The sequence below is a fragment of the Camelus dromedarius genome, chromosome 14 (assembly GCF_036321535.1).
Source record: "Camelus dromedarius isolate mCamDro1 chromosome 14, mCamDro1.pat, whole genome shotgun sequence".
NCBI classification, from domain to species: Eukaryota; Metazoa; Chordata; class Mammalia; order Artiodactyla; family Camelidae; genus Camelus; species Camelus dromedarius.
Genome location: NC_087449.1, coordinates 39359654 through 39371452, shown reverse-complemented (window position 1 = coordinate 39371452; position 11799 = coordinate 39359654). Strand labels below are relative to the sequence as shown.

At 46.9% G+C, this 11799-nt stretch overlaps 1 protein-coding gene across 1 annotated transcript; it reads left to right on the top strand.

Annotated features, from left to right (window-relative positions):
- The first annotated feature begins 259 nt into the window (after nucleotides 1–259).
- Nucleotides 260–1672, top strand: KLF17 (KLF transcription factor 17). The gene is made up of 2 exons (XM_010982344.3): nucleotides 260–1100; nucleotides 1417–1672. Exons 1-2 carry the CDS (start codon nucleotides 269–271, stop codon nucleotides 1662–1664), a joined length of 1080 nt encoding a protein of 359 aa, XP_010980646.3. The 5' UTR covers nucleotides 260–268; the 3' UTR covers nucleotides 1665–1672.
- Nucleotides 1673–11799: the final 10127 nt, after the last annotated feature.

Genomic DNA, 11799 nt, shown 5'->3' with positions numbered 1-11799 from the left:
AAACCAAAAACATGCCAAGCAGGAAAAGTGGTGAGAATCACATCTAGGCTTCCATTGTGCTTCTGTCAACCAGAATTGCATTTTAGAAAGCCCAAACTAGAGAATGGCCTGGAGGAGGGATAATTCAGGCAAGAGATGATGGAGCCTGGATTAGGGTGGGATCTGAAAATGGGGAGAAGGGACATGTGGAACTGGAATTTGTGCTAGGGTAACTTCCACCTGACTTCCTCTCTCCAAGGATACTGAGAAGTCAATATCCATCTTGGGCATGTCTTCATCTCCTGGAAGCAGTGGAGTGCACACCTCTTGGAACCATGGTGCATCAGGCATTAAACACATCCCTCAGTGCACAGAACTGGAGAGGATCTCCTTGGTCTCTGCTGAGGCACCCAGGCAGAATGCAAGTGAAATGGGGCCACCGTTCAGTATGTCGCTGCCTGACCATGGTGCGAACTACTGCCCACAAATGACTTTCACTCCTTCCCAGATGACTTACAGTCAGGGAATGTCTTCCTCCCAGCCAGGAATGATGATTTTCAAGGAGCCCCAAGAGATGCCCTTAGGAGATCCCAATATTCCAGGGATGGCCATGACCTTTAGTGGAAATCTAATTATGCCCCCCAGTGAACTGCCAGTCTCACCTCCCAGTGGAATCCCAATGATGTCCCACGTCAGAGTGCCAACAATGCCTTATTCTGTCCTCCCAACAGTACCTTCTAATGGAGACTCTTTAGCACCTAAAATGTTATTGCATCCAACCATGCCTCCCACTGAGGCCCAGGCAATGCTCCCCTCTTTGGCTCAGATGTTGCCTCCTAGAGATCCCCATGACTTTGGGATGCCCCCTGCTGGGCCCTCATCCTTGCTGACTTTGGAATCCCAAGGCTCTTTTGTGAGTCAGCCAGTCTCCCAGGAAAACTCCTTCCTACTTGAGCAACCCTTACCAGCTCCAGGGACAGCAGAGCAGAACCCCAGGGCCCAGGAAAGGGCTCCCAGGAAGAGATCCCCAGTTTCAAGGCCTTACTGCTGCGAGTATGAGAACTGTGGAAAAGCTTATACTAAGCGCTCCCACCTCGTGAGTCACCAGCGCAAACACACAGGTAAATGAGGTCTCAGAAGATGGGGTGGTGGAGGAAACTCTGGAGGTATCAGAAGGAGGGGGACCCTGGTTTGTAATGGTTTGGGATTAGCTCAACGTCCTCCCAGTTTGGGTTCTCAAGCTCTATTGGCCCCACCAACTTGCTTTCCCACAGCCCAGTATGACTGTGCTAAGATGGTGCTGTCTCCTCAGGGCTTTCCTACGGTTTACCTTTTGATTCCTCAACTTTGACTGCTCTGCTTAAAGTCCGACCCCTCCCTTCCCAATGGCTGGCATATTCCTCTACTTAATTCCTTCTCTCCCTTGTCATCCCCTAGGTGAGAGGCCCTATAAATGCACGTGGGAAGCCTGTACATGGTCCTTCTTCCGTTCCGATGAACTTGGAAGACATACTCGGATACACACCAGACACCGACCACATAAATGTGACCAGTGTGGCCGACAGTTCATGAGATCTGACCATCTCCGACAACACCAAAGGACTCATATGCGGGTGCCAATATCCTCGGACCCACAGGCCAACAATGGACATATGTCTGGTCCTCCTCCTATTCCTGGTCTTTAGGTCATTCTCCTCTTCCCCTCATTTTGGCCTCTCCACCCAGATCCTGCCTGCCTCTGACCAGCTAGTCTCTTTGGTAGGTGTAGGCTTAGGTGAAGAGAAAGATTATGAGGCAGTGTTGTTGAAGCCCATATGAGCTCTGGACCCAGTCAGGGACTCCTCAAAAACTGTCTTGGATGTCCTCATATCTCTGGGACCACCTGCTTCTGCCAAGTTTAGCCACATGGGAAGATGAAGCAAAGTAGAGATTGGGAGCGTTATTAAAAAGCTCATTATCTTCTGTCACTCCCAGCTTGAAACCCTTTAGTGACTCTCCTTTGCCGGCTACATAAAATCCAAGTTCCATAGTTCCCAGAGCTAGACTATGTTCAAATCCTGAATTTACCAATTATTAGCCATGAGACCTTGGGAAAGGTCTTTGATCATTATGCCAGGTTTCTTCTGTTAAATGAGACAAATAGTGTTGGACTGTTTTAAATACATCTTAGTCCAGAATCAGATTCTCTCTGGCACTCACCAAGCATGTGCCCAGAGTTTGTCTCCTCCCATCATTTCCAGACTTGGATGGATGGATGGAATGCCCCCCAGAGGATGTGGGACCTGGCATGTCAAGCAGCCACTAGAAACCCAGGAATGTGGAGAAGTTAATGCTCCTGGGGTGATATTTGACAAACGGGAGAAAGCCAGGCAGATAAATTCCCTCTTCTCTTCGTTCCTGAACTAGTGCAAGGCACATTTCTCCACACAGTACAGCCAATGGAAAAGCCTCCCAAGTAGCCAGTGGACATACCTTCTGTGCCTCTTCAAGGCTTGTTGTGAAGCAGACTCAACTTGCTGTTACCTTGCGTTACCTCCCATTCTTCCTTGGCTTGCTTCCTTTCTCCCACTCTAAAATGCCGTGGGTTGGCATTGCTCAAATAAAACATCGGTACTTAGTTCTTGTTCTAGGCTCCGTTTTCTAGGTGACTTTGGGGTGGAGGACAATCAGCTGGGGGAGAGAAGGATGAACCCCACTGTAACTTCCCCTTTCCCCCATGAAGCCCAGGTACCTGGATTCCTAAATATCAGGCATTACAGGGCCTGTCTGCCCTGCCTTTCTCATAGGGTTGAGAGTATAATGACTATCCTGACAACTCAGTCAGGTAGTTCAGAACCTTATTTCTGGACTTCTTAGCTGTTTTACTGAACAGCAAACTAATAGGAACTTGCCAAAGTTCTCAAGTGGCAGAGCTGGGATCTCAACCAGGATCTGTCCTCTCCAGAGGTACATCTCTTACCTTAGAGATGGTGCCTTCTATGGGTGTCTCCTGTGCCCATTTTGTTGCCCAGCATCTCCAGGTGATGGTCACAGTGAAATGGATCAAGTCTGGTTCCTGTGGCCCAGGGATCATCTTGGTCTCAGGGCTGAGAGGTCCACTTTTGTGGTAGTCATGGAGAGGAGGGGGCACTTAAAGGGGGAAAGTCAGAAAGGCTTTCTGGAGGAGGTGATCAGTAAGCCAGGGTATGTAACAGCTAGTAATCCTTTAAATGTTGGGAAGGAAACTGAGCAGATGAAGAGGAAAGAGAATTCCAGGCAGAGAGAAGCTAGACCTGGCAACTACTCAGAGAAGAATCCACCTACAAGTTTCCATTTATTTGACAACTATTCCTGAGCCCACAATACAGAGAATGCCATGGCTATGGGGACAACTCATGGTAGGGGACAGAGACAATGGAAGTGTGTATCAGGGAAGAAAGACTGAAAGACTCTCAAGGAGGTGCTGAGTCAGACCTAAAGAGTTCATGGGGGTTAGCTGGACTTCCCATTTCCTGGACGTCTACCCTTAGTCATGTCTTGTGCTGGACACTAAGGACTTGGAGAGCATGACTGTGCCTTGCTGCAAGGCAGAAAAATTACAGACAAAAATTCTGAAAGTGCTCAATGTTGTCAAAGAGAAGAGCCAAACCTCTGTGGACTTAAACTTATTCCAGGCATCTGGGGGAGTCCCATGGCCTTGGCTGTGCCTGCCCATTCCACCTCCACCTTGACCCTGTCCTGCATGGCCACCTTGGAGGTCTGTTTCCTTAGCTGCTCCAGCATACTTGGGCCTGGCATCCCCATGGCTTCCACCCAGATTCCTAGAGAGGAGAGTGGATATGAAAAACAAAATTGGGGTAGGGGGTGCAAGTCTTGTGACCCAATTACTGGCCCTAGGGACAGCAGTCTCAAGTACCCAAATGTCTTTCATTCTCACCTGGGCTTTAACTCCCTTTTATGGAGCAGGGCATCTCAGGCTCAAGGGCTAAGGCTAGTCCCTGTCCACCCCTCACCTGATTCACACAGCCCTGCTGGTAGGGTCATCAGACCTACCTGTTGCTTGTTGGGATGGTCTCTTGGTGACCCATCACTTTTGCTGAGGAATAGAAGCAGGTAGGAACCAGAGTGGGCACCAGTGTGCGATGTATGCTACAGTGGTGGGCAAAACAGAACCTTCCATCAATCCTTCCATCAGGCCCAACCAAGATGGGCTTCTCAAATAATCCTCTGTCCATTATAATTATAATCTATTATATCCTATATAATCCTATTACAATCCTCTGTCTCTGGGTTAGCCTTTCCTGCACTTAGCCCAGATTGGAGACACTAAGATCCAGGTGACCTCTTGACCACTGTATCCCCAGCACCAAGACCCCTGGATCAACGAAACTGGGAATATAGAAGAGTCCATTAGGAGGCTCAGACAGAAGTCCTCCTGGCTCTCTAGAGTATACCCTAATGAGCTAATGGGGCATCTTTTTCTGGCTCGGCAGCCACTGGGGCTCCTGGATACATTGAATTCTCCAGGCAGGCCCGATTACCCTACTTGCAGTGGCCTAGATCACTGGTCACTCAGCCTGGTCACAACCTCTCAGTGTCTGGCTCACTGAGGCCATGATGGGGTAGACTGTGCTGCTCAGTCAGACCCTGAAGGATCAAGGGGTGGAGCTGAGGAGTCCAGGTCCACATCAGTGTCCTATTTGTGATCTTTCAGGCCCAACCATAATAAGACTTTGGCAGACCTTAGGCCAGAAGCAGCCCTCCCCACACTGGATTTGGTCAGAGCCACGCACTGCAGTTTTCTGGAGGGATTTGCTGGCAATAACTCACCACACCTGCATATTGAGGACTTTGGTTGAAGCATTTTTCTCCCATCTGAGTACTTGTCCACTCCTAGAATTTCCCTCCTTTTCCTTCCTATCCCTCCTCCATAAAAAGGTAGGAGTCTTTTGTTGGAGGCAATGAGAGAATTGCCCCCGCCTGTGCAGCAGTCCCGGAGCCCCTGCCTGGTGCTGTCTCATGGGGAAGGAAGCAACACTGGAGAGCTGGCACCTCTTCTTTTTGCTCCCTGCTTGCTCTCCAGCAGTAAGTGGATAAAGGCTTGATTTGTACTTTCAGTTGGGCTCATTGTGCTAACTGATCATCTCAGTCCTGAGGGCATAGCACTGGGTGATGGGCTGTCACAGGTGGTTATTTTTTATACACATATCTTATATATATTAATTCATATCACCCAAATACAAGAGTAAGGAATGATATTTAAAACCATGTCTGGGTCTCCTGAAGACCCAGGGCTCTAGCTTCTGGGGCCTCTGTGTGGTGACTGAGGAGGGTCAAGTAGAACTACAAATGTTGTAGGCAAACTGAAGCCCTGGGATTTGTGGTCTGCTCCCTCTTAGTGCTCTGGGTGGAATGTGCTTTGCAAAGTGCCCCCTTGGAAATGAGCAGTGGAACAGATCACATCCTTGGCTTTACGCAGACCTTTCTCCCAGGGAAATATCATCCAAGTTGGCAGTTGGATGAGAATCCAAGTAAGACCTAAGAGGACAGGACCTGTAGAGTTGGGAGAAGGACCTAGATAGCTTGGGAAGATGGCTAAGCTCTTCAGAAGCAGGTGTCCAGCCATGCCCAGGCCAGGAAAACAGACCACAGGTCCCTGCTGCTGCAGGCATGTCAGCAGAAGCTGTGATGGGAAGGCCCCGAGGGCCTATGGAAAGGATATGTCCTTCCCCTGGCAGCCAGTACTTGACCCCTCTCTTCTCCTCCAACGCCACCACCCCTGTGTCCTGACAGCATATTGAGAAGACAGAGGGGAAAGGGAGACACTTTGCCTGAGAGAAGAAACAGCTGAGACAGGGGGTTCAACATTTTAATAGATTAAGTTCATCCAAATGAGCTTCATTTACTCTGAGACCACTTTATACTGGAAGTGATCCCTCCTCTTAACTCCATAGAAATGGACCTCCAGAATACATGAGCTCAGATACTGAAAATGCTACAAGAATTGCACATCTGAACTGTGCATACGTTGCAATCATCTCCATAGAAACATCTTTACACATACACGTGGAAGTAAGTACACAGGCGACCATCAAGAATTCCTAGCACACTGATGAAAATAGTCACCCCAGAGAGGGAAGTGAATGAAGAGTACTTCTGATTCTATTGATATGCATATAGGTATTCTCTGTAAGTTTCAGGAAAAAACTAATGAAAACCTTAAAAGTTTACAACTAATATTTAAGCATCTACTCTGTGCCGGCACAGTGCTAGGTGCCCAGCAAAGAAAGCCTCAGCAGGAAGGATCTTTCAGCTCAGCTCATTTCCTTAGAGGCTGCTGGGTTTGTGGTCACAGGCGAAACTGATCTGTGGACTCTCTGGTGCTGCTTTAAGTGATCGGATCGTGCAAAGTTCTTGTTGCACTGAGGACACAGGTAGGGCCGCTCCCGAGTGTGCTTTCTCTTGTGTCTGTTGAGTTCGTCTGAACGGGGGAATGCCCACATGCATCCCTTTACGTTGCATTTATAGGGCTTCTCTCCTGGACCCGAGAAAGAAAGGGAGACCCGTCATGCTTCAGGGGAGCGTGGGACAAGGCAGTTGGAAGTGAATGGAGAAGAAACGGGATTTGAACATGTTGGGGTGGGAGAGGGAGAGCCAGAGGACAGGAGACTGGAGGGGATGCGTGAAAAAGGAGGAGAAGGAGGGCAGTATGGGCTAGTAGGCTGATGGGAAATTTTGGAGGAGGGAGAGGAAAAGAAGAACAAAGATAGGAGGTCAGTGGGGGAAAAGAAAGTTGAGGGAGGGGCTCATCTGTTGGGCCTACTGGAGTCCACGAAGTGACAGCCCCAGCAGAGGTAGGGTCAAGACCATCCTAAGAGGTCAAACAAATACCTTCACTTTTCCCATAAGCCCAGCACCGTCAACATGACAAAAGGCTGCAACCAGGTTAGTTCTGGCCCAGACCTAGATTCTGTTTGTGGGACTGCTTTATATACCCTTTCAGATTTGCCAACCTTTTCTAAGGTCTTCTGGGTCTCAGGCTTAGAGGGAGGTGGCAACAATCTTAAAAGATCCCAAAGTTTTGTAAAGGCACAAGTCTTAAGTCAATTTCCTGACACCCCCATCCTTTAGTCTTCACTCACCAGTGTGTAGGCGCTCATGGATTCGCAGGTGAGAAGACTTTGAATAAGATTTCCCACAGTCTTGGTATGTGCAGGTGTAGGGCTTAAAAATGTCAGAATTCTTCTGCAACTGACATCTCCGAGTCTTGAGGTTCCACTTTTGATTTTCAAGGGATTGTCCTTGGATCAAATGGGAACTTGAAATGTATGAGGATCCAGGGTATGGCAATGATGACAGTGAGTGTGGCATCATACGACTTCCAAGGAGAGTGTGGTCATCGCTGAGGGTCTTCATCTTACATCCTTGGAGGGTCTGGTCCCCACTGAAGGGCATCAAGCCTCCACTGAGGGTCTGGCATTCACTGGTGGTCTTTATCTGACACATGTAGAGGGTCTGGCCTCCACTGAAGGTCATCTGGTCCCCACTGAGGGTCTGGTATTCACTGATGGTATTCATCGGACCCCCAAAGAGGGTCTGGCCCCCACTGAAGGTCATCTGGCCTTCAGTGAGGGTCTGGAATTCATTTAAGGTCTTCATCTGACCCACACAGAGGGTCTGGTCCCCACTGACGATCATCTGACCTCCAGTAAGGGTCTGGCATTCACTGATGGTATTCATCTGACCCCCATAGAGGGTCTGATCCTCACTGAAGGTCATCTGGCCTCCATGGAGGGTCTGATATTCACCAGTGGTCTTCATTTGACCCCCATAGAGGGTCTGGTCCCCACTGAAGGTCATCTGGCCTCCATGGAGGGTCTGATATTCACCAGTGGTCTTCATCTGACCCCCATAGAGGGTCTGGTCCCCACTGAAGGTCATCTGGCCTCCATGGAGGGTCTGATATTCACCAGTGGTCTTCATCTGACCCCCATAGAGGGTCTCTTCCCCACTGAAGGTCATCTGAACCCCGTAGAGGTTCTGGCCTCCACTGAAGGTCTTCACTTGGCTACCCTCTTTGGGGATTGTCATCTTGTTTGCATCGATCATTGTGTCTTGGCCATCAGTGAACAATGTCTTTGGGGTGTCAGTGACATCTGTCATCTGGGATGTTGCTGTGGGTTTTCTCTCATCAGAAGTGGTCACCTTGGGGTTAAAAAAAAAAAGTCTTGCTTAAGTTTCTAGGGGGCAAATCAAGGTTTTTCACATGGGGTGTTGTTAGTTCTGGGTAAGAACTGTCTCAGGCATGTTAGAAAATGCAGAAATCATCATTTTGAGCCTCAAGGGATTCATTACCTGGTTCTGAAGTGACACCTTTTGGCTGTCCTCATCATGGGTAATCAGAGGTACATGCAGTTCTGGCTGTGATGCAGCTGGGATTCTTGCCTCATGCATCTCATTGAAGTCCTGGAGAAACTCCTCAATTTCCTCAAGTGTCCAGAGGAAAGAGTCCCCAGAAGCCTCTTTGCTGTTGCCTGATAACTGAACTAGATCTTCAGTTGTGAGATCCTGCAAAAAAAGTTAGAAGTTCAGTTGTCCTATCCAGCTCAAATCCCAGTTCCACACACCCTTCCTCTCCATCCCTGCTGATCAAATCCTTATCTAGCCCCCCATCACTGCTTGCCTAACTCCCTGAAGTTGCCCCTCAGTTGGCTTCTGTGAATCTGGAGTTGACTCTGTCTAGTGTTCCCTCCACACAGTCAGAGAAACATTTCTAAAATGCGAACTCTTTGTATGTTACTTCTATGGACCAGGAATCTAGATGAATGCATGAAAGTCCTATCATCATATACAGAGATCTTGCCCAGCAGAATTTTAAAATTGAAATGTATTGTTGTTTAAGGATTAAGGACAAACCATGAAAAGAACACAAAATACAATTCTAAAATTCAAGTCAGCCCACAAAAGACCCAAACAACAAAGGCAATCTGAGAAAGAAAAACATAGCTGGAGGCATAACACATCCTGATTTCAGACTGTATTATAAAACTATTATAATCAAAATAGTATGGTATTCTTAAAAAAACAGACACACAGACCAATGGAACAAAATAGAGAGCCAGAAATAAACCCACGCATATACGTCAACTAATCTTTGACCAGGGTGCAAAGAAACACAATGGAAAAAACAATCCCTTCAATAAAGGAAGCTGGGAAACCTGGATATACACAGGCAGAAGAATAAAACTGAAGCCCTATCTTGTAACGCTTACAAAAATCAACCTGAAATAGCCTATAGAATTAAATCTAAGACTTGAAATCAAGAAGCTTCTAGAAGAAAAGATAGGGGAAAAGCTCCTTGACATTGATCTTGCCATTTATTATTTTGGATTTGACACCACAAGCACATGGAAGAGAAGCCAAAATAAACCAGTGGGACTTCATCAAACTGAAAAGCTTCTGTACAGCAAAGGAAACAATCAACAAAATGAAAAAGAAACCTGTGGAATGGGAGAAAATCTTTGCAAACCATATGATAAAGGGGTTAATATGTAAATATATAAGGAACTCATACCACTCTGCAGCAAAAAACAATCTGACTTAAAAGGGGGCAAAGGACCTTCATCGACATTTTTGCAAAAAGAGATAAAGATGGCCAACGGGTACCTGAAAAGGTGCTGATAATCCCTAATCATCAGAGAAATACAAACAGAAATCACAATGAGATAGCACCTCATACCTGTTAGAATAGCTATTGCCAAAAAGCCAAGAGAGAAATTTGGGGGAGGATGTTAGGAAAAAGGAACCCTCATGCACTGTTGTTGGGAATGTAAATTGGTACAGCCTTTATGGAAAACAGTATGGAAGTTCCTCAGGGAATAAATACTAGAACTACCACATGATCCAGCTATTCCACTTCTGGGTATTCAAAGGAAATGAAATCAGTATCTGGAAAAGAGATCTGTCTCCAAGGTTCATTGCAGTCCTATTCACAATAGCTGAGATATGGAAACAATCTAAGTGTCTGTCCACGGGATGAATGGTAAAAAAAAAAAAAAAAAAAAAAGAAAAAAATGTGGTATTTAGGTATCTGGTGCTTTCCAAAGTTTGCATTATGGCATTTTGCTTTTATGGAAAATCGACATTAGTACCTGTGTTTGATAACCAAAAAACAAACACCCCCCCCCCCAAATTAGAAGTGGATGTTTTGCTTTTACAAAAACAGGCAAAAGTGAAAATAGTGCTCATTATTTGTTTTGCAGTGAGCTTGCACAGAGGGAACACACACCTGGAACAGGGAGAGTGGCAGCTCCTCCCTGGGGAACTACACTCAGCCTCTCCTCAGCAAGCCACAGCAGATTTGAACTGTGTTGGTGAGCATCTATGCTTTATCTCCATGTTTTGTGCATCCGTTAGTATGAAGTATACTAAGGTAATTGCTTCTTTGCTTTATGCCATTTTAGCTTACAGAAGGTTTCATATCAATCCTCTACTTTCTGATAGCAGGGGAAACCTGTCTATATACAACAAAACATTATTCAGCCATGAAAAAGAAAAAAATCCTGCCATTTGTGATCACATGGAAGAACCGAGAGGGCTCATTCTATCTGAAATAAGTCAGAGAAAGATGAAAACTGGATGGTATCACTTCTATGTAGAATAAGAAAAAAGCAGCTGAATCCTAGAATCAGAAAGTAGAGTGGTGGTAGCTAGGGGCAGGGGAGTGGGGAAATGGGAGCTGTTGGTCAAAGAGTACCGTCTTAGGAAGAATAACTTCTGAGGATCTAATATACATGGAGATTATAGGTAATATTGCTGTATTTTTTACAAGAAATTTGCTAAGAGATTAGATCTTAAGCATCCTCCCCAAAACAGAAGACTAGTCACATGTGGTGAAGGATGTGTTAGTCACCTTGATTGTGGTAATCATTTCATAACATATACATACATACATACATGTACACCTTAAATATATGTGACTTTGTTAATTATTTCTCAGTAAATCTGGGGAAAATAAAAAATATTTTTTCAGGGAGGGAAGAAATCGATGCCACCCACAGGCTATAACTCTTTCTCTTGATTGTCTAATTAATTTTAACGGAACCCACCCAGTCCCCTCCACCTCATGGCCTGGAATTTTGGGTGTCCTTCCATTCCTGCCCCAGAGTTTCCCAGTTGCCTAGTACCAGGCAGTGGTCTGGGGACTCAGGGGGACCATCCAGGCAGCAGCCATGCTCTTAAGGGGCCTACAGGGACAGAAGTCAACTGGACAGGTTCCTACACTGTGTCCTCTGCAGGACCCTGACTGGCTGGATAAGGGCACCCCCTGGGCAGGGCAGGCACACAGGGGTGCTCGGTAAACAGGTTCATAAAGAAATAAACCATTTCGAATTCTTGGGCCCCTCTTCCCGCATGAGTGGACACCCTGCTAGGATTTACCAGGGTCCACCTGGGTGTTTCTTCCACCCCAGCACCAAGACTTTGGCCCCTGCGATGGAAGATGCAGACTCACCATCAGTGGATCCATTGTGTGTCCCAGGATCAAACCGCCGTGGGCCTGCAGTTGCCAGCACTGGATTGCTGGCTGAAGTCCCTGCCTCTTATAGAGCCTGGAGGCCGGATGTTGGGGTCCCAGACCCGAATTCTTTGGTTGGCCACGCCCTTGTGGGCGGATCCCTGTGCACGGAAAACGAGTCACCTACCCGATTGGATTACCTGCAAGGCGCTTCTGCACGATATCTTTACAGTCATTTCCCAACTGTTCTGTGGGGGAAAGAAATGTATACAACTAGCCCGTTTCATCCTCACACAGTCCTTTGAGGTGGAATTTATAATTGTCGG

What these genes read in the sequence shown, in the direction of transcription:
- KLF17 (XM_010982344.3), top strand. Translation starts at nt 269, where the DNA reads ATGTCTTCATCTCCTGGAAGCAGTGGAGTGCACACCTCTTGGAACCAT. An exon ending in TCACCAGCGCAAACACACAG is followed by an intron (nt 1,101 to 1,416) that starts GTAAATGAGGTC and finishes GTCATCCCCTAG; the next exon opens with GTGAGAGGCCCTATAAATGC.